Raw genomic sequence first — 22,389 nt, forward strand, 5'->3', positions numbered from 1 at the left:
ATTCATCCCTTAGTTCTGATGCTTTATAAAGGTTCCCTATCTCATCTTGGAGGTCTTGACCTTTTTTTCCTCAGCTGCTATTCTCCTTTCAGACCTACTGAAATTTTTATGTTACCCACCATACTCTTCATTTATCCCTTCTGACTGCAGTTTTCTCAGTTCCGCTCTCTTACTCTCTTTTGATTTGCTGATTACTTGTATCACCATTTCTTTTTTTTAAGTGATGTTTATTGAGACAAAGTTGTTCATAACAGAGCTGTTTCAGGTATACAACATTCCAACACCAAACCTATCACCAATGTCCCCTAGTTCCCTCTCACCCCCCAACCTACCCCTTTGGCAGGCATATAACAAATTTATTTCCCATTGCTTGGTTCAATAAAACTATCTCTCTGCCCGTCCTCAAAGAATGACAGGAAGAATAACTGTGAGCAACATGTAATTTGTAGAGTAGAGCTATCCCACATGCCACCATCATTCCAATAGACTAAATATGGTGTCAATAAAGTCAGTAATTTATTACATTTTTGAGTTAAATCTTTCAGAGTAGTTACATAAATCTGAATTTGGAATCAAAAGACCTCAGTTCAGGTTTCACATCTGTTTCTAGAGTGCTCTTAGAAAATTATTGAGCTTCTCTTGGCTCTACTTTCCTTATCTGACCAATAAGTGGTTTCTAAAGAGATTTGGAAAGGTGAAGATGGAAAGACAGTACGGTAGATATGGTGATTCCCTAGTACAGAGCTGATCCAGGTTTGATTCAGCACTACAAGCAACACCAGGAATGATCCCTGAGCACAAAACCAAAAGTAAGCCATTTCATCAACATCTCAGTAGAACAAACTACTTGCAAATCAAAATTCCTATATACTCTCAATTCACTGAAAATCAATCTGTTCTCAAACTCCAAAGGCACCGCCTAAACTCAAGCTATCATCATCCAGTGTCTTTATCAAAAAGACACCTACAGGCATCCAAGAACACAATATAAAAAACAAAAATTCTGACTCAATGGAAGAACTTGAAAACTCTTTCTTTAAAAAAAAAAAAATCCAAATGATCCCAATCTGCAATCATCTTAGAAACTACTATACCTTCTAGAAGTACACACCCTTAATGTTAACCTCTCTATAGTCATCAAGTAATCAACATATATATTACCTAAAAATTTCATCAGGCATTAAGTGCTAATTTAAATTGCTGGGCAAGAGCGATAGCACAGAGGGTAGGGCGTTTGTCTTGCACGCGGTCGACCCGGGTTCGATTCCCAGCATCCCACATGGTCCCCTGAGCACCACCAGGAATGATTCCTGAGTGCAGAGCCAGGAGTAACCCCTGTGCATCACCAGGTGTGACCCAAAAAGCAAAAAATAAATAAAAATAATAAATTGCTGGGCAAGAGAGATCATACAGCAGATGAAGTACTTGCCTTGCACATGGCTGACCCAGGTTCAATCCCTGGCATCCCAAATAGTCCCCAAGCACTGCAAGGAGTGATGCTTGGGCACAGAACCAGGAGGAACCCATGAGAATCACTGCGTGTGGCAAAAGAAACACAAAAATTATTAAACTGCTAAGAAATAAAAAATCTGCTAAGGCCTTAAATTTAATAAGAAATAAGAACAAAAAAGAAAAGTAGAAAAAAATAACCTTACCCTGAGAGCTCAGTCTAGAAGTAAAATAAATTACAAAGCACACTGCCTTGAGATATATAATATAATAACTACTATACACTGAACGTTTATTAACTGCTGGATACTATGATGAGTATTTCATGAACATTATTTCATTTAATCCTTATGCAGCACTGTGAAGCACATATTAACCTCAATTCACAAATAAAGCTCCTGGGTCTTAGGAAAAAGCTTAAAATCTTGCACAAGATCTCACCCACAGGAGTGGAGGAGTGATGCTGGTCTAACTCCAAAAGCCTAAATTCTTAACAGTATAGAGTGGTTTGGAAGAAGGGGGCGCTTCTCTCGCACAGGGCCGATCCAGGTTTGATTCAGTACTACAAACAACACCAGGAATGATCCCTGAGCACAGAACCAAAAGTAAGCCATTTCATCAATATCTCAGTAGAACAAATGGGGGGGAGGGGGGAAATAAAAGCAATCAATAACTACAAGTGTCAAAAGTGTCAACTAAGTGACTTCAAGGACATTGAACATAACAGTTGTATAAAGGCAATAGAAGGAAGCTCAAGATATGATAAACTGTGGCAAACACAATTCGTCATAGTAGCCAGGTCAGTGCCGGCATGGAAATGTGCAAAGAAATCAAGAAACAGAGTAGAGACTGGAGCATTATGAGCTATACGTCAAAGCAGAGTCTGGACATCTATGAGCACTGAGTAACTACCAAAAAATTACAATGGAGTGATTCACTTTTTGTAAAGATTATCTGGGGGGTAAATACTTTGGAGTGTTATCCTTATTACAAATTTGATCTTTGTCTTCTTAATCCCATGAATTTTTATTTGTTTCAGTATAAAATCGAAAACCTTTTGTTGTTGTTGTTGTTGTTGTTGTTGTTGTTGTTGTTTATGGGCCACAACCAGGCTGTATTGAGTGCTTATTCCTTGCTCTGTACTTAAGGATCACTCCTGGTGGGGCTCAGGGAACCATATAGGGGGTGGGATTGAATCCGGGACGGCTATACCAAATCAAGTTCCCTACCTACCACACTGCATCCCAGCACCAATCCAAACCCCTTTATCACTATCCTTACCCACACGCAGAAATACTCATAATTCTCCTAGGCTGTACTGGGCTGTTTCATACTGAGACAGTATTTGTTTCATACTAAAACAGAGATTTGCCTGGTGCCCGTCTCTCAAATTCCTTCTCTCCCCTACTCTTCCTTGCCAGATTCATTCCAGTCTCAGCAAAGCCTCCAACAATCTCTCCCTGTCTGTTCCTTCCCCCCAATCCCTGCCCCAAAACTGCCTTTATGTTCAGAAAATCTTCTACATATCTAGTAACATCAGATATCACATTGCTTTATAATTAGGTATCTGTCTACCCAATAAAAATCCTCAGAAGTTTTACTCCCCAAACCCAGCACAGTAATTAGCACAGAATAAAATGTTCGACAGTATAAAGTATGTCTACGAAAATACAAAAATAAAAATTTTTAAATTTCTATTTAAATTAACAAGGATAAAATAAGGGAATAGGGAAAATGTTCCTTGAAGAGATTTGGGCTACATAATTACATAATAATAACACCAACATTCGAAACAGCTAATACTTAGAGAGCTTACTATGTGTCAGATACTATTGCAAAAAAATAAACTTTTAAGAAAAAATATATAATTCTAAGAAGAATGTGGGCTGAGAGAGAAGGAGAAGGGAGACGGGGAAAAGGAGAGAAAGAAAAGGGAAGGGAAAGAGTGAGGAAAAGGGGAAGGGGAGAAAAGAGAGGGGAAAGTAGTCAAAAAAAAAAAAAAAAGGAACGGATATCTGCACCATAAAGAAGGATATGGGCAACCCCAGAGTGAAATGAAAGAGAATTTACACGTCCCAAGTCAGATAAAGGGGACTCCACAAGTTTTTAAAAGAGAATTACCACTTTTTTTTAAAAAAAAAAAAAAAAAAACTTCTCCCTGCAAGACTGGAGATTGAATACAGGACCCAGGCATGCAATCCTCTTATAAAGGGAACCATGTACGACAGTCTCAGCAAAAGCACTTTTTTTTTTTGGTAGTCCAGGATTGAATCCATTATCTCCAGCATGAGCATTTAACCATTATGTCACATCCTAGACTTTACTGCTTTAAAATTTTTACATGTATTAACTCATTTATTCTTCACAACTATCTGTACGAGTAGTAGTATTATAACCATAATAATTAGATGCAGATAAATGAAATAACATCTAGTCACTGAACTAGTAACAGACTAAGACCCAGACAGTCTTAGTTCAGACTTAGAATTTGGGGTGGGGAGCTAATTTGGGGTCATACCCAGAGGTGTTTTGAATTTACTTCAGTCTCAGTGCTCAGGGATCAAGTCTGGCAGTACTGTGGGGACCATGTGAGGTTTCAGGGATTGAATAGGGGTTAGTCATAAGCAAGAAAAGTGCCTTACCCAGGAATATCACTTTAGTCCCCAGAGTGAAGTTCTTAGTTACCAATTAAACTGTCTCCCTAGCTCAAGAGAAAGACCAACAGATCTTAGCCCTTATTCTTCTGTATTTTAACTTCTATATTCTTAATACATTGAAAAATAAATCTACACAGAAAATAAATGCAGCTCTTGAAAAGTGCTTCAATAAGCAATTAAGCAATAAATTCACCAAAATTAAACGTACATCTAATGTGGAACACCTTTCCTACCATCTTTAGATGGTTCAGACGAGTGTTATCTGATTGTATACTTTGGAATGCTCCCTGTTCTTTTCCCTCCTAACAGACACCCAAGAATGTAACCATATAATTTTATCATTCGTTGACCAATTTATACTCCAGACAGTGCCATTAAGAATCACATCTTTGGGGCTGGAGCGATTTGCCTTGCACGCGTTTGCCTTGCACGCGGCTGATCTGGGTTCAATTCCCAGCATCCTATATAGTCCCCCTGAGCACCGCCAGGGGTAATTTCTGAGTGCAGAGCTAGGAGTAGCCCCTGTGCATCGCCGGGAGTGATCCCCCCCAAAAAAGCAAAAAAAAAAAAAAAAAAGAATCACATCTTTTTATTACTCATCACTGGGTCCACAGAACACAGCATATCCAAACTAGATGTACAGGGCATATGTTCAAAAGGTTTTCCTGTTCATCACTTTATTTATCTGCTCATATATCCTCACCCCATTGAAATTTCTCAGTATCAAAAATATTAAACTCACTTATCTAATTTCTGCTTATATTCTCCTGTGGCTTTTAATCATTACAATTTACCTAAAACATTCAATACTCTTTCAACAGATATTACTACTCCAACTAGGTGCTTAATGGAAACTAGAATATATCTGCAGTATATGGAACTGTGGCTCATTAATTATGCTCTAATAAAAAAACACTTTATAGCAGGACATTCTGACTTTCCATTTTCTTCTAAAAGCAGAAGATAAAATCCAACGTGCTGGTCAGAGATCCAATGTACCAGTCGGAGAGATAGCACAGCGGAAAAGGCACTTGTCTGGCACATGGCTGACACAAAATGAATTGACAGCATCCCATATGGCCCCCTAACCACCACCTGGAGTGAATCCTAAGTGCGGAGCCAGGAGTAACCCCTGAGCACGGCTAGGTGTGGCCCCAAAACAAAAACAAACAAACCCACATGTGGGGAACAGAAAGGCAGCACAACAAGCTGGGTCCATGCTTTGTATTCAGGAAGCTCAGGTTAGAGCCTCTCCGGCAACTCATGATCCCCCAGCACAGAACCAGGAATTAACCCCTGAGTGTGAGCACCACTCCTGCACCACACACACCCCAAAAAACAAACTCACAAATGATCACAGATGAAATTTTCTTCTCTATACCAAGAGGAAAAAATTCATTCTTATCACAAGTCAAAGAAAATTTGGGGCAGAGAAATCTGTACAAATAAATTTGTTAAGGCTGGAGCAATAGCACAGAGGGTAGGGCATTTGCCTTGCATGCAGCCAACCTGGGTTCGATTTCCAGGTCCCCTGAGTACTACCAGGAGTGATTCCTGAGCACAGAGCGAGGAGTAACCCCTGTGCATCACCGGGTGTGACCCAAAAAGCAATAAATAAATAAATAAATAAATAAATTTGTTAAACTCTTCATATCTATGTTCTCATCATCTACTAGTTCTAATGAAAATCTCTGTCCTGTCAGTTCTTCACAAAGATGTTCTGTCTAAAAGGTGTGAGTTCTTCCTGCTCTGATCCCTTCTTCAATTTAAAAAGATTTCCATTTCCATGTCAAATCTTAGAAAAGTATATAAACTTAGGTTCTGTTGAACTGTCTTATAGCCAGGAGTTAACATTAAACACATGCACAAGCAAGAGCAGCGGGCAATTTTGCTCTCTCAACATACCGAATATAGCTCGCTGCTAAATAGAGTCTTATTGATTCCCTACTACTTTCAGAATAAAGTTCAAATTTTCAGATTTATCTACTGTAGGGAACAAGAGGCCACCCCAGACCTTGATCTCTGATAAAATTTTCCGCTGAAAGTAATAGGAAGCTTCTGAGAAGAGTTAATTTCAGTTAAGGGTATGTGAAGGGTGGGTAAAAGATGAGACTAAAATAACTTGACATGGGAGGTGGGAAATGGTTCACTGGCTAATGTGCCAGCTTTGCAAGCCTGAGGCTGAGTTTGATCCCTGGCACCAATGCATATACTAAGTGTAATTTGGCAGTAATGCTATTTGTGCAGCTCTGCTATGTGAGATCCCTAGTGTCATAAAATATTTCCAGCCACACTGCAGCAAGGTGTGCAAGCACCACAACTTAAATTTGCAGCCATGGCAAGGACTACAACTAAAAGGGAGTGGGTAGATGTGACCTCCCCATCCACCCACTCCCCCATAACACCACCACAACCCCCAGCACAACTCAAGAGTACACCTCCAGGAAGCGCTAGAGCAGAGTGTGCAAATACCACAACCAATGTGGTACTACAGGGTGAGCACCACAACCAAGTGTATAAGCACTGCAACCAAGTATGTGTGTGTGAGGCCCCCAATTATCATAACAAAATCAACAGAGGGAAGTAAGGAGAATTTAAAATTTCATGCCAGAAAGTAAGAAACAGTTGAAAAAGATAATAGAATAGAGGAGCCACCTTAAAATGTTTACCATTATTCAAATATAGGGTTCAAACTGATAAGTTATAAACCATCAATATGATGAGCTATAACTCCTTTTTGTGCAGGAGGCCTTCAAAGTGATGCGCACAGAGCCTACTAATGATTTTGGCCAACTAGACCAAAGGTTCTTTTTTTTTTTTCTTTTTGGGTCACACAAAAAAACCCCAGTGATGCACAGGGGTTACTTCTGGCTCTGCACTCAGGAATTACTCCTGGCAGTGCTCAGGGGACCATATGAGATGCTGGGAATCGAACCCAGGTTGGCCGAATGCAAGGCAAATGCCCTAACCGCTGTGCTATCACTCCAGTCTCCAAAGGTTCAATTTGAAGGCCCCCAAAAGATGAAATGCTTTGGGCCCTGTGTTACCAATGATTACTCACACCACACTAAGTAATGTTTGAGGGTCTCCCAAGCCAAACCCAGTGGTGCTCTGGGGCTTCCAGGGATGTACCTTCACTTCACTGCCTTATATTAATTATTAATCTCTTTGCTCTCCCTCTCATACCCACCTCTCTCTCTCCTTTCACTTCCTCACTTTTTTAAAATCAGAGACCCATTCACCATAACAGCTTTCCATTTCTACAACTGTATAAAAATAAAATGTTTTTCTTCAGCAATATTTGTGAAACACATAATACACTTAACAAAGAAACGGAAACAACAAGGAGATAACTCAAAGGGCTACCCTGTAGGGGAGAAAGGAGAGGTGAACAGGGAGTCAGCACTCCACGATTCACAGAGCTCACCAAATGGTCCACCAAGTCCAGTGGGGTACAGTAGCCCCTAGCACAATCAGAAAGTGTAGTACAAAAAAAAACAAAGAAACAAACAAAAAAGACAACAAAATACTAAAGTATATGTCCAATAGGCATTTTAAATTCCCATTTCTCTTCAAAGGATTAGTAAGCAAAACATTCATCACAGAATTATTAGAACTACCTAAAGTGTTTTCCGACCCTTTTAAACACTAGAGAGTAAATTTTTAGTAAGCAACAAAAAAGAAATAAAGAAACTAAATTTTCTGTAAAGTGTCCTAGTTTTCTTAATGGTGATGTTCAAAGACCCAGAATAATATTAACTATAAGCACAATGTTTTTCTTTCAAAGATCTTTTCAGAGGCCAAAGTGTTAGTATAGCAAAACGCTCATTTGCACTGCATGCAATGCAGTTGACCCCAGTTCAAACTGCCAGCATCATATATGGGTCCTGAAGCACTGACAGGAGTGACTGCTGAGCACAGACCAAGGAATAGCCCCTGAGCATTTCCAGGTGTGGCACAAGAATTTTAAAGAAGTATTATCATGGGGTAAATTACAGCAGATGACATATTACCTAATTTAATGATTCAAATTAAACATCATCTGTGGAGTAAGAATATATATTCTATGTTCTACACCAGTAATACAAATCACAAAATTTCTGTGGCTTTTTTTAAAATGCCACTATTAAATGCTAATTATTAACAGTAACCCATCTACAAGATAAAATCTGAAGACTCACAGGGTCTTCCATGTTTTGATCTGTAGCCATCACTGCAGTCTCATACAGCAATACAGCATCAATCCCTGCACATCATTTCATGTCCTAAATGATTCATGTTTCCCCTAACTATCTATCCCTTCTATGACTTCAAGCCTTGCCAACTACTCTTTCCTCCCCACTTCGGAGCTGTGGATATACCCTCCTCCATGATGTTTTTCTGGTCACCCCAACACCCTGCCTCAAAGTGTCTCCCAAGATACTCCTCATCCTTCTACCACATACCCATATGGATCAACCCTGACAGGCAAGTTGAAGTGATCAAGTTGAAGTGCATCAAATATACCTAACCTACTGAGGATCGTTGTCTTCACCTAGCTTCCCTAAAACATGCATATAACACTTAGGGACTGCAGCTGGGCGAAATCATCATACACAGAGCCTATTTTACAAAAAAAAGTACTGAACCGCTTATGCAATTTGTTGAATTATATGATGTGGCTGATGGGGAGTTGCAGCTCACTGCTACCGCACATCATCACAGAGTATTGTACTGCATTTTTTGCTAGCTTGAGGAAAAAAATAAAATTCAGTATGTGAAGTAACAGTTTCTAGAGAAAGTGTGCTGCATTCACACAATCACAGAGTCTAAATAATAGGCTGAAGCATAAATTGGAGATCATATGTATTTTTAAGGTATCTGCATCCCAACCATGAGTTCTAAAATGACCTAATATCTTGCTTAACTGTTTTCCAGACCTTAGCATACAGGCACTCAATTTCAGTACCCTAAATAAATAAATAAAAGTAACTGTGAGAAAGATTCACTTTCCTATAAGACAGTATTCCTTAACTCTGAATCACATCCAACTTTACCTCCAGTAACACTTGGTCAAGTTCAAATATATTCCTGGTTGTCACAATAGCAAGGAGACAACTTGGTGAAAGCTACTGCTAAAGCCTCCACAATAAAAATTTACCAGTCACATGTATCAGTCCGGTTGATTTTTTGGTTGGCTTGGTGGCAAGGATCCTATGTTAAGACATCCCTGGTCTCATTAGCACCAGGCTTCAGAAATTCATGGTGCCAACTGACTTCCTCGTAGGTGAGGATTCCACAGCACAACTCAGTGATCAGTGACAATCAGTTCCACTTCTGAAGGTTCAACGGAAACTTCTGTTAACAGTTGTTGTGTTGGCAATAACACTAAAAATGACCTCTATATAATCCTAATGCTTAACAACATTAAACCAAGAATACTGGAAAACATTCCACATTTTGAAAAGCTAATCTATAACCACCCAAAGCTACTCTTGAGTCCGTAAACCACTTTCTGTCCTTAACAGCTTGGAGCAAACCACAGGCAAACTACTTTTCCCTTGTGGAACTGGGACAGGGAAAGTAATCTCTGACTGAAGAGCAATCTGAGGCATGAGATGCTCAGTTCTTCCAGCAACTTGGAAAGGAAAACCTCCCAGTACTGCGAGTAAACCACACACAGATGTCTTCACTGTTGTTAGGGAAAGAACAGAAAGCAACTGGAAAGGGCAGGACCTTGCTAACTGCCAAAATCAGCTTATCCAGATTTTAAGTATCTCAGACAAAACCGATGCAAAATGCATCAAATGTCAATGTGGGGTGGCAGACAAAGAAAGTAAACTGTTTCTCCCGTGAAACAAACGAGTTTCACATGACTTGAACATTCACAAAGTTATGCAAAACACTCCGATATAGTGGGTGACTCAAGTGTACTCTCCTGCACATTCTTTGGCTAAATTCTACCAATTTCCCAATTTCTTTTTGTATCCCCTGAACAAGTTAGCCTCCTCAGCTGTTAAACCATGAAGATTGTGTTGCACAGGCTCAGTGTCCAATAAGTTACTCTGGAAATTTGTGGGGCATTGTAAACCAGTGATCAATGAAATATTCTTTCAATTATAAAAAAAAAAAGAGGGGGGACACCCAGACAGAAACTATTGAGTTACAGGAAAGAGTTTTCAATATTATTGAAAGAAGGATATTCCTTAATTATGTGATTCCACAAACTAAACAAATACACCGACAGCTTTCCAAAGAGCTCATCTTTGTTATCCAAAGGCTCCCCAACACACAATCCACACCCCATCCCCCATATTTTAAAGAGATCGGGAGCATAAGCATAAGGGGAAGGAGGATGGCACTGGTTAAAGCTTACTTACAAGATTTAATTCTTGGATCGCAAAATAATAATAATAATAATAATACACACTGGGGATGGGGATCGGAGTGATAGTACAGCGGGTTAAGATCGTGCCTTACACTCGGTAGACCCGGGTTCGATCCCCAGCACTGCCCATGCTCCTCCGAGTTCCACCTGGAGTGATTCCTGAGCTCTGAGCCAGGAGTAAGCCCTGAGCAATGCCGGGTGTGGCCCCCCAAATTCCAAAAATAAATAAGAGTTCTTTTAAAAAAAAAAAGTGGGGGAACATTTCTAATTGTGGGGGGTCAGAGGTGGAGGGGGGTGGGAGGAGAAAGTGAAAATAAATAAACTATTTTTAAAAAAAATAAAAAAGATAGTGCGGGGGCATTTCTAATTCTGGGGGGTCAGGGGTGGAAGGTGGGGGGGGGGGGGAGAAAGTTTCCCACAGTGAGTAATAGCTTCCTTCTCAGCTGACTCCGCCACCAGCCCCAGACGGCGGCGCCAGGATGATCGGCCCCTGCGCGCGCTAGGCCGGGCGTCACCACCTGGCCCGCCAGCGCTGCCCAGATGCCAGGGGCCGGCCAGGTGCGGCAGGTGCGCGTCGGGCCGGGTCGGGTCGGGGGGCGCGCGGGGGGACGGGGCGGGGGAGCCGAGCGCCGGGCGTCCTCCGGCCCGTCCCGCGGACGCGGCTCCACGTTCCCCGCTGCCGCTTGCCCTCCCCGCGCCGCCCGCCCCGGGACGCGCCGGGCACCACACCCTCCCGCGCTGACAGCCCTCGGCGTCCCCGCGGCCCGCCCCCCGCCCCCCAGCCCGCGGCCTAATCGCCACCCGAGCTCCGGGGCCTAGAGGCGGCGGCGGCGGCGGGAGCCCGCCCGGGAGAGGGGGCGTCGGCGCCCCGCGGCTCCGACTCTCCTCGCTCACGTGCCGCCCGAAAGACGGTTTCCCTCGCTTACCCTCTGCAAAATCCTCCTGAACATGGTTTAAACACCACCTGGCGCCGCCGCGCCGCCTCTCCGGACCCCGCGCGGAGCCGCTCACTACTCGGGGTGCGGGGGTGCGCGGGCGGGAGGGCCGGCGCCGGGAGGTGGGGGGGAACCGGGTGAGGAGGAGACTGGGACGAGGCGGCGGTGGCGGCGGCCGCTCGGGCGGCCCCGACTTCCCCACAGGCGGCGGGCGGGAGCGCGCGCGCGAGAGCGAGCGAGCGAGCGAGCGACAAGGCAGCCGGCGAGCGCCCGCCCGCCGGGCCGCCCCCGTAACTGACAGCTGGGCGGCCCCGCCGCTGCAGCCCCGCCCTCCCGGCCTGGCCATCCGCGGAGGGCGGGGCTAGAAGGGGCCTGGCCAGGATGTGCGACCAATGGGGAGCGGCAGTGGCGTGGGCGGCTGCGTGACGGACAGGGCGGCAGGACGCTCGCGCCGCGGCTCCTTCCGGCGGGTCGGAGAACGCCGCCGCCGTCGCCACCGAGCGCACGCCCGGCCGCCCGCCAGCCCTGTCAGAGGCCGCGCCCGCGCGCCCGCCGCGTGCACGCTTCAGGAGGGGGTGGGGGGCGGGAGGGGTGGTCCCAGGACGTCTCCGGTCGTGGCGGAGGACCCAGATCTGGGCTTGAAGGAGTGTGACTCTGGGGTTGTGGCACTTTCGGGCTGCTCAGTAAAATTGGACCCTGGTCTGGTGGAAGCAGAGCGAATCCCGGACACGCTTAACCGGTCGGTTGAGCGTCCCTCAGCCCGCCCGGTGCCTGGTTTCCCTTCCTCTCCCCGCTTCAGGTTTCAGCCGGAGGGCGAGGAAGGGATCTGCGGGAAAGACTGGAATTTGAGTTGGCAAGCGAACTTCGGGGTTTTTTCCTTGGGGGACCCTAACACATGATTTTAATGGACTGAGGTCATTTAATATGTTCCACTTTCTCTTTCTATGACGCCTGCCTGGCCCCTAAAAATTTTACATTTCCATTTTTTAGTCTGTTACTAGATGGATGAAGAATCGCTGAGGAAACAGTTCGGAAGGGCAGGGCGCTTGCCTTGTATTCGGGTTCCATCCCTGGCACTCCATAGGGTTCCCCGAGCCCTGCCAGGATTGATCCCTGAGCACGGAGCCAGGAGAAAGCCCGAGGCACCAGTGGGCCCAATAATCCAAGATAGTGTACAAATGGGCACAAATGCCGTTGTTCTTAAATAAAAATGATATAAGGAGGTCGCAGCCAAACAGCATGCCAAAATAACATGGACCTGGATAAAGAGATAAACCTGATGATCTTTCAGTATCTGTATTACAGACCATAATACCCCAAAGGAGAGAGAGACAGAGAGAGTGCCTGCCATGGCGGGGAGGGGGTGTGTGGGATGGAAACTGAGGACACTGGTGGTGAAAAATGTACACTGGTGAAGGAATGGGTATTGAAACATTACTGAAGCCCTGTATCACTGTCATCCCATTGCTCATCGATTTGCGCTAGCGGCCACCAGTAACGTCTCCATTGTGAGATTTCTTGTTACTGCTTTTGGCATATTGAATGTGCCACGGGTAGCTTGCCAGGCTCTGCCGTGGGTGGGGGATACTCTGTAGCTTGCTGGTCTCCAAGAGGGATGGAGGAATCAAACCCGGGTTGACCACGTGCAAGGCAAACGCCCTGCCTGCTGTGCTATGGCTTCAGCCCACTGAAACTCTAAATTAATTAATTTAAAAAAATTTTTAAGAAGAACATGGACCTGGAACTGACTTCCAGACACAAAAGCGTTCCTCAAACTCAGCATTCAGTCTCTGCTTCCGACAGTTCCTACAGCTACTGTTTGCAAGCAAAGAGGCTCAACCCTTTCACAAGGAGAAATAAAGAAACAATTTTTTTAATAAGGAAGGCGAGAAACTAAGAAAACTTTTGAGGGAGTGTAGGTGAGGGCATATAACGCGAAGCAATGGAGTGCTTGTTAGGAAGTGCTTTTAGTCTTTTGGGGAGGCAAATACAGCAAGTATTAATTTCAAATAAAATTGAAGTAAAAACATTCTGTAAAGTGGAAAGCATTATTCAATATTTCAATCCAAAATGTGTTTTCCCTTCACTTTGCATGTCTGACATAGCAAAACAGACATAACTAGATTGAATACATTATTAATCTCTCTGGATAATAGAGTACTTAAATACTTCAAGGAAAACATAATGGAAGCATATACTGTTTTATCTTTCCAGACAGCAGTTACTTTATTTCAGATAATGTGAGAAATATTTTCATCTACATAACATAAATGATAAAGCTGAGTAATGTAGACCTGGAAGATAGTTCAAGGTCCTGGAGCACATAGTTCCTGCTTCGGCATGCAGGAGGCCTGGGTTCAATCCCTGACACCACATAGTCCCCCAACCACCAAGGAAGTAGTCCTTGACCCAAACATACCCATCCTCACCACCACACATACACAAAGTGCAACATATGTTTGGTCCCTGGCTCTCGTTGGTGAGAAAAACTTTCAAAACACTTGTAATTTCCTGAGCAGTAGGGTGCTAGGAGCATCTTTTTTTAATATCTTAGTTTTGACCTCATTCCTGACACTAGAGCTTTTAAACCCCTTGGAATCTCAGTGATAAGTATCTTACATGCTAAAGAGATAACTAGTGAAGAGGAATTCTTAGCTTTAGGGCAGGTGAGAGGCCAAGCAGGAAATTCTCAGGACAACTTTCAGGACCCTTCTCCTCCCCATCTCTGAGGAGTGGAAAGTGACTAGAAGAGTCAGAGTCAGAATTTATCATCAACGGCCAATGATTTGACTAGTCATGCCAGTGTAATGAAACTTCATAAAAACCTAAACCAAGAGACATGGAGAGTTGATGAACACACCAAGGTATTGGAAAGATGGTTAAACCTAGAGAGGACCACCAGGAAGCTCTCCTTCCTTCCCACCACCAGTACCCCACATCGCCCAAATCCTTACCTTATGTATCTCTTCCTTTGGCTATTTTTGGGTTGTATCTTTATTAGTAAGTAAAGTGTTTCCCTAAGTTCTCTGCAAACTGTTAAACTTTTAGAGAATGTGTTGTGGGAACCCCTTGTAAGGAGAGATCTCAAAAGTGCTGACTTGCACCCAATTAGACACATTTCACTCACAATTCAAGTCTTAGAGAATTCTTCACAATTCACTCACACTTTCAGTCTTAGAGAATCACAGTGTGATTTTATTGCAGAAAGACCACCTTACAATATAAATGTACAGTTCAAATAGCAATAAGAGGGGAGAAATACAAACCGCTTAGCAACGCTCAGGAGACTGGTTTGTAGGCAGGCTATGCTTGGATTTGGGGAGCCACTGGCAGTATCCTTGCTTGGGGAAAGAAGGGCCATTTTTCTGAACAAAAATGTTTTCCTGTCTTTCCCCAAAAAACCTTAAGAAGGCTTTAGGATCACAACGTTAGGAGACCAGAAGCATCTCAAGTTAGACCAGTTTGGTGTCAATACTATATTTCAGAGATAAGTTAGCAGAATCATCTGTTTTCCTTTAGGAAAAGCTTCATGATTTAGCCAGATTTCTTTATTTGTCTTTGCTTTCCCCTTGTCTTTTAATCAGTGTCATCAGTGGTTGCTTTTTAAATGATAAGTTGAGGGAACTGCTCTACCTCAATAACCTACTTCTTGATCAGTCAGGGTTTTTCTTTACTTTTTTTTTTTTTTTTGGCTTTTTGGGTCACACTTGGCGATGTACAGGGGTTACTCCTGGCTTTGCACTCAGGTATTACTCTTGGCGATGCTCAGGGGACCATATGGGATGCTGGGATTCGAACCCGGGTCGGCCACGTGCAAGGCAATTGCCCTCCCCGCTGTGCTATTGCTCCAGCCCCATCAGTCAGGGTTTTTAAACACCAATTAATGTGACATCTCTATTGGGCAAGACAATTACTATATCAATACACATTTTCCCCCAGGCTAACCAGTTGGTCCCAAGTACAGGTGACAAACTAGCTCTTCTGACTGGAGTCTGTACAGAGGGTGGAGAGCAACACAGGGAACTATATTGTGAGATAGAACTCAAGTCCTCAGACTGTGGGGAGTCCACTAACGCCAGGTAGTGGCAGGACTGAATCTGAAATGAATTGCAATTAATGTTCAGAGAATTGGAGAATTGCTTGACATAGAAAAATACATGTTACATTTGGGATTGTGAGTAAAGACAAAATAATTTTCCTATGGAAATGGAATTTTTTTCTTTTTGTTTGTATATAAAACTTGATTTACTTTAAAGCTGCTTACAAATGTCAGATGCTAAGCTTTCTCTACTGACTCCTCTTGTAGAATCTGACTAATGTGATAGACCCTCCTCCTACTGCTTATGTAGATGTGTTATTAAAAAGATTGCTATCCGCAGAGGCATGGGCACCCGGGCCGAAAACCCGGCCGGCCGGAGCGGAGCACCGGCCCCGGCGGGGGCTGGCCCTGTATCCCGCGGCTGTTTCAAGTTCAAAGCACACATTTTTTTTTTTTTCTCACGCCAAAAGTTCATACCTTCTCAACGGACCCACAAAATGTCGGACACCATGCCTTCTCCTGGAGGGGAGAGAGACCAAGAAGGAAGGTTATTTCCTCCATTAGCCGGCGTGGGGCAAAAGCTTAGTTCACAGTCTCCATACACGGGTGCAAGCACTTGCTGGAACCCCAATTCCTAAAGCTGTCTCTGGTTCCCGCTTGTTCCACATCCACCGGCTCTGCAGGGGCATGGGCGCCCGGGCCGAAAACCCAGCCGGCCGGAGCGGAGCAATTGGAAAGGTAGCCCTGGGTTTGATCCCAGTACTGCGTGATTCCCCAAGCACTGGTGGTTGTGCTCCTGCCACAGAACGTCCTTGTAGCTTATAACTCTACTATAATAATGGCAAGAAAATTTATTTCACATAAAAATAAGTAGTGGGTGAGATATATCATAGAAAAGAGGATGAATCCCCTTCACTAATCAAGGCACTTCCTAGATATGACATTTCTGCTTACCTTGTCTGACCAGTAATTCTTGGCCACTTGGTTTTCTTACATTAGCATTGCACTGTAGCACTGTCGTCCCGTTGCTCTAGGGGGCACCAGTAACATCTCCATCATGAGACTTGTTACTGTTTTTGGCATATCGAGTACACTACAGGTAGCTTGCCAGGCTCTGCCGTGCGGGCAGGATACTCTTGGTAGCTTGCTGGGCTCTCCGAGAGGGACGGAAGAATCAAACCCGGGTTGGCCCCATGCAGGGCAAATGTTCTACCCGCTGTGCTATCACTCCAGCCCTTTCTTACATTACCTCTGCTTTATTTTCATTCTTTGACTCCACCAAAACTGCTGCTCCACTGGACCCTCCTACTTTCTAACTCTCGGCCATTTCCCCTCGGGTTCACTTTTCTATCAAAACCTAGTCTTACCATCCATGGTACCACTTCATAGCACGTTCTCCTTCCTTGCAATTATGTTTACCTTCTTCACTTCTCTCTTCATCCTTGTTTTCATCTAAGAAAATTAAATTGTCATTCTCTGCTTTGTGAATATCACTGTAGATATATATATACAATGGTGTGTAATGGGCTCATTGTACTTTAATAGTCACAGATCTCCAATAGGCTACATCTGCACGTTCAGCTGCAGCCCTAACTGGTCTTCATGCTCTAGATATCCAAAATAACTTTTCACCAGTTTATTGTCTTACTTTAATTTTTTTTATTAACCCAATCCCATGAAACCTCCTAGTTCCAGTGAATTTGTTCTTGTTAGGATTACAAATGAGGGGGTCAAAGAGATAGCATAGGGATAAGGCACTTCTTTGTAGATGGGTGACCCAGGTTTGATTTCTGGCACCAGATTTGGTGGCCTGAGCACTGCCAGGAGTGACCCATGTGCACAGAGCCAGAGTTAATCCTTAACACTGCTGGGTGTGGTCCAAACACCTCCTTGTCAACCACAAATGGCCTAAAAGTTGTCCAACCCATTGACATCTTTGTTTTGAATTTATTTTACTCTTATTTACATTCAAAAGAGTTGATATTAATTCTCCCTAAATTTTTTTTAACTTCCTTGACAGTACACCTTTAGGTCTGGGTTTTTCTGCTTAACCATTTCTCTGTGTATTTCTTTATTTTTTTACTACATATCTTAATGCTAGAGTGCCACTGCTCCTTTCTAGGGCCCCTCCTTGCATTTGTCACACATAGCTTGAAAATGATCTCATCCTTTGTCCTAGCTTTAAATTGTATCTGTTTGCCCATGATTTCCTAACCAATGCTCCCATCTCACCCTTGCCTATCCCTAGGTTTCCATATTTGTTAAACAAATCACGTATTCTTATTTCTTTTTGTAAAAACAACCATGGATATCTAATAACCATCTCAAATTTCACATGGCCCAAGAAACACCTCTTCAAAAATATTTCTTTGGTTTTTTCTATCTCAATACTCAGTACTTATTTGGGTCAAACTGAAAGTCTTGGCATCACACCATAGTTCTTTATCTTTTCTTTATTTTGAGTGGGGAGAGGAGGAGTGGGCAGTGTTTGGGCCATACCTGGCAATGTTCAGGGCTCACTCCTGATTCTGTGTTCAAGGATCACTCCTGGTGGTATTCAGGGCGGTTCTCGGGTGCTGGGGGCAAACTTGGGTCAGCCACAAGCAAGGCAAGAAAGAACCTTACAGTGTCATATCTCCAGTCCCAGACTTTTTCTCCCTCTAACCCACTGACACTTCTACCTCCAAAACATAATCTAAATCACTGTTTGCTTCCATTCTGACCTCATCACTGCCAGCTCCTGCCCAGACTACTACAGTAATCTCTGACAACTATGCCTGCTTTTCCTGGAACTTTCCTGTAATCCTACCTAATAACTTGAAATGACATTTGCTTTCATTCTTTGTTTTTGGGTCAGACCTAGTGATGCTCTGACTTGGTGCTTAAGGATCACTGCTGGTGATGCTCAGGGGGCCATTTAATGTGGGGATCATGTGGTGCAGGGATGGAACCTGGGGCTCCCACATGCAAAGCATGGACCCAGTTTGAGATATCTCCCCAGTCCCTGGTGGGGGAATAAATAGGTTTTAAAATACAAACCTAGTCACCCACCTTCTTTTTTATAGTTTTACATCACAGCCACAATAAAATTAAAGCACCTTACGGTGTTACACACCCAGCTGTTCTAGCTCTACCTACTGCACTGCCTGCTTAGGACCCTCCCGCTTAGCTAAGCTTCCTGGAACTTGTATTCCTCAACTCGACAGACATAATCGTCCCTGCCTTTGTGCCAACCCATTTCTGTTTAGAAACTGCTTTTGCCCAAGAGCTTGTCATTCCTATAGTGTAGGCGTACTGCACCTCCTCAGGCCAGAGAGACAGCAAAAGTGAACATGCAAATGCTTGGCAAGTGCAGTGGCCACCTTCTATCCCTGGCACTGCATACACCAGTACCAAAGATGGAATCGAACTCAGCTATATGCAAGGCAAGAGACTAAAGCCTGTGCTATCTCTCTAGACCTAATCTTCTCTCTTTTGATAGAATGCATATACATGCTTCCCAATTCTTTGGTTGCCTCCCAATATCTACAAGAAACAGCCTATATATGAAAAATAAATAACAAACCTATTTTTACCATCTGTAAATGAGAACATCTTATTTATTTCATTTTTGACAACTAAATAATTCATATGCAAGTAGTAGCAAATTCCAGAACAAAGTCAACAAAGTTTAGATGATGAATATATAGAAATAAGTCCAAAAAAGCTTAATGATTCTAAATAATACACACAGGACCACTAACCAGTTACTTGGCATCTAGTGGCTTTTATTTTTTAAAGTTGATTTAATTCTTTGCTTTTAACAAATTATATTAACACCATTGAACTGACTAATTGAAGCCTCCCATTAGTTTATGCTTCTTTCAGCCCCCAAGGGCAAAATAAGGAAGGACACAAAAGCAAGAGCTTCAGAAAAATAGTGTGCTACACAAATTCTGAAGGCCCTGGGGGTTTTCTTCATATTCTACTTGATTTGATTAACTCCTAGCTAAGTGCCAGGCCTCCATTAAATTTCTTTGGAGACAGGTTAGGGAAGATTCAATATAGTAATTATGGTTTAAGGTCAATTAAAAATAATGCTGGGGGGGAATGCTGCCACCAAGCCTATTTTATTTATTTATTTGTTTGAATACCAGCAGTATTCAGGGGGTACTCCAACTCAGTGCTCAGGAGACACTCCTGGTCATGCTTCAGAGGCATGTGAAGATCCAACCCAGGATGGCTGCATGCGAAGCATGCCCTCAATCTGCCAACCACCTGCTGCATTTAACCAAGTTGGTGGAGTACAGAACAGACTATAGAATGATGGAAAGTACAGCTGGCACAGCAAAAATTTCCCTCTTTGATTTCCCTCCAGTGTGGAATTTAATCATATCCAGAACTTCTTATTCTGAATACGTTTTCTAACATCGTACCTTTGGGAAACAAAAAAAAGTAAAGGGGATCTATAATATTTCTTCATTTTTATCTTGTAATAATTTTTATATTGCCTATTTTAAAAAATAATTACTAGAGCTGGAGTTGTGGTTCAGTGGTAGCACATTTACCTGGTGCATGTGGGGCCCCAGGTTTAATCCTCTGAACTGAGGGACCGGAACAATAGGACAGAAGGGAGGGCATTTGCCTTGCACTTAGCTGACCTGGATTCAATCCCTGGCATCCCATATGGCCCCCTGAACTGTCAGGAGTAATTTCTGAGTGCAGAGCCAAGAGTAGCCCCTGAGCATAGCCAAGTATGACCCCAAAAGTTAAAAAAAAAAAAGCTATTGACCCCAGTCCCTTCTTCCTTTTCACAGTGATTCAATAAAGTAAAAAAAAAAAAAAATGCCTGAAAAATATCAGTAACAAATAAAAGAAAGTGGTGTTAAAAGCAAATCCAAGTCATTTGTTTTTCTAAGCATGACCTTTGGACCAAAACCCAATCAAACCCCTGAAAAAACAAGTAAATATAACACAACACATGAAATCCAATCAACAGTTAACTGCAAAAGTAGATTGAGTAACTGAATGTGTGTTCTCACCTGTTTCTAAAGTGGGTTTGGAAAGTCAGGGAAAGTTATTCAATGAGTTTTCTGTAAAGATGTTACTCCAACGCATCTTTCAGGGCTAGTATTTCCTTGAATTTGCTCAGTCCTCGGTGAGTGTGTGTGTATGTGTGTGTGAGTGTGTGTGCATGTGTGTGTGTTGGGGGAGTTGGGACTCACACTCAACGTGTTCAGAGGCTACTTGGGGTTTGATGCATAGGGAACATTTGGTACCAGAGATCAAACGTGGGACTCCAGCATGCATTTCACCCCTTTGAGTTCTTTTCCCATCCCAACTACTGCAGCATTCAGGGAAAAACAAGCGCTTGAGGTTCTATGTTATTCACCTTCAGATGAAGTAATTTCACTTTGAGCTGTTTTACATAATGGGTACTGAATAAGATCTGTTTCCAAAATAAAAAGATGGTCTCAGTTGGGAACTCAACAGGAAAAGAATAATTGAAGGTATTTTAAAGAATGCAACTATATAAGCAAGTATGATTAGGAGTTAAGCAAAAACAATAAGAAATGGTAATGTTGGAGACTGGGGAAATACTGCAGTGATTAAGGCACTTGTACACAGTGATGCCTGGCACCACAAATGATTATCCAAGCACTGCCAGGAGTGTTCCCTGAGTAGAGCCAGGTGCAGCCCAAACCTCTCTCCCCAAACCCCAAAAGCCAAAAAGGAAATGATAAAGTACACCTATGTTAGCAATAAGAGGAGGTACTATGAATGTATTTGGGCTTGTGTCAGAGGCGACAAGAAGAATGAGCAGTTCCAAGCATCCAAAGCCAGCTCAGAAAGAACACAAGTCAGGTGCTATGATTTTCATAAATGTATATTCAGAAAATGCTTAGAAAAAAAAGGAAGGGGACTGAGGAAACCCATGTGCTTCCCTCCTTCTGGAGTTCTTGCTGCTGCTTTCCACTAGCCAAACCCAGTGAAGAGACAGGAATCAAAGTTTTGGGAACCTGTTTTTGCAGTGAGTGGGTCAAGTTCAGCCTCCAGAGACAGATCAGGTAAGGTCCTTTGGTAGTTAGGTGTCATTTGCTCCTCCTAGGGAAATGTTGGAAATTAAGTAAGATTCTATAGAGAGGTGCCTGCCACAGAGGCAGGCTGGAGTGGGGGGTGGCTTGAAGAGGTGTGAGAAAAACTGTGGACACTGGTGCTGGAAAATTACACTGGTGAAGGGATGGGTGTTGGAACATTGTATGACTGAAACATAGTCATGAACAATTTTGTAATGCTCTATATCACAGTGATTTAATAAAAAAATAAAATGAAAATAAAAGTAAGATTCTCTGTTCCTATGTGCTAGATCTAGGCTATTAAATGCAGGGAGCCTGATCCAGCACTAGATACATCATCTATGCCATCTCCAGCTCTACATTAAATATCATTCATGAGTTAATGGAAGATCAGAAATGCAAGCTCATTCATGCTTACAAAGCTCTGATTCTTTTCATATAATGTGTAGAAGAGAAAAAGCAAGTTTAACTCTTGGGAGGGGTGAGGGAAGGAGTTTGGGCCATGCCTAGAGATGTTCGTGGCTTACAACTCATTCTGTGTTGATAGATCATTCCTGACAGTGCTCAGGGGCTCTATGTGGTACAGGAAACCAAACTCAGATCAGCTGCATACTAAGCAAGTTGCTTATTCAGTGTATTATTTTTTCCAACCCAATTAACTTTTATTTTAACTGTGGGCATCATTTCCAGTACTGTGGTGCTGTGGGTCCCTGCAATCAAATCCAGGGCTTCCTACACATACAAGGCATGTGCCTTACCATTTGCACCACACTCCCAGTCCCCAAAGGTCAATATTTAAAACTCCTTATAGTTGCTACCCAATACTGTATTGTATATCTGAAAGTAATTCAATAGATCTTAAAATTTCTCATCATATAAAAAATTA

General features: G+C 43.0%; 1 protein-coding gene across 1 annotated transcript in view; it reads right to left on the bottom strand.

Moving 5' to 3' along the window:
• EEA1 (early endosome antigen 1) overlaps window positions 1-11,649 on the bottom strand; it is a 124,526-nt gene extending 112,877 nt beyond the window's left edge. Inside the window, exon 1 of the mRNA XM_055118289.1 lies at window positions 11,400-11,649. Coding sequence (XP_054974264.1) covers window positions 11,400-11,423 — 24 coding nt within the window. The 5' untranslated portion in view covers window positions 11,424-11,649. The remainder of the gene's footprint in view (window positions 1-11,399) is intronic.
• Between the last annotated feature and the right edge of the window lie 10,740 nt (window positions 11,650-22,389).

This window comes from Sorex araneus, chromosome 10, assembly GCF_027595985.1.
Source record: "Sorex araneus isolate mSorAra2 chromosome 10, mSorAra2.pri, whole genome shotgun sequence".
NCBI classification, from domain to species: domain Eukaryota; kingdom Metazoa; phylum Chordata; class Mammalia; order Eulipotyphla; family Soricidae; genus Sorex; species Sorex araneus.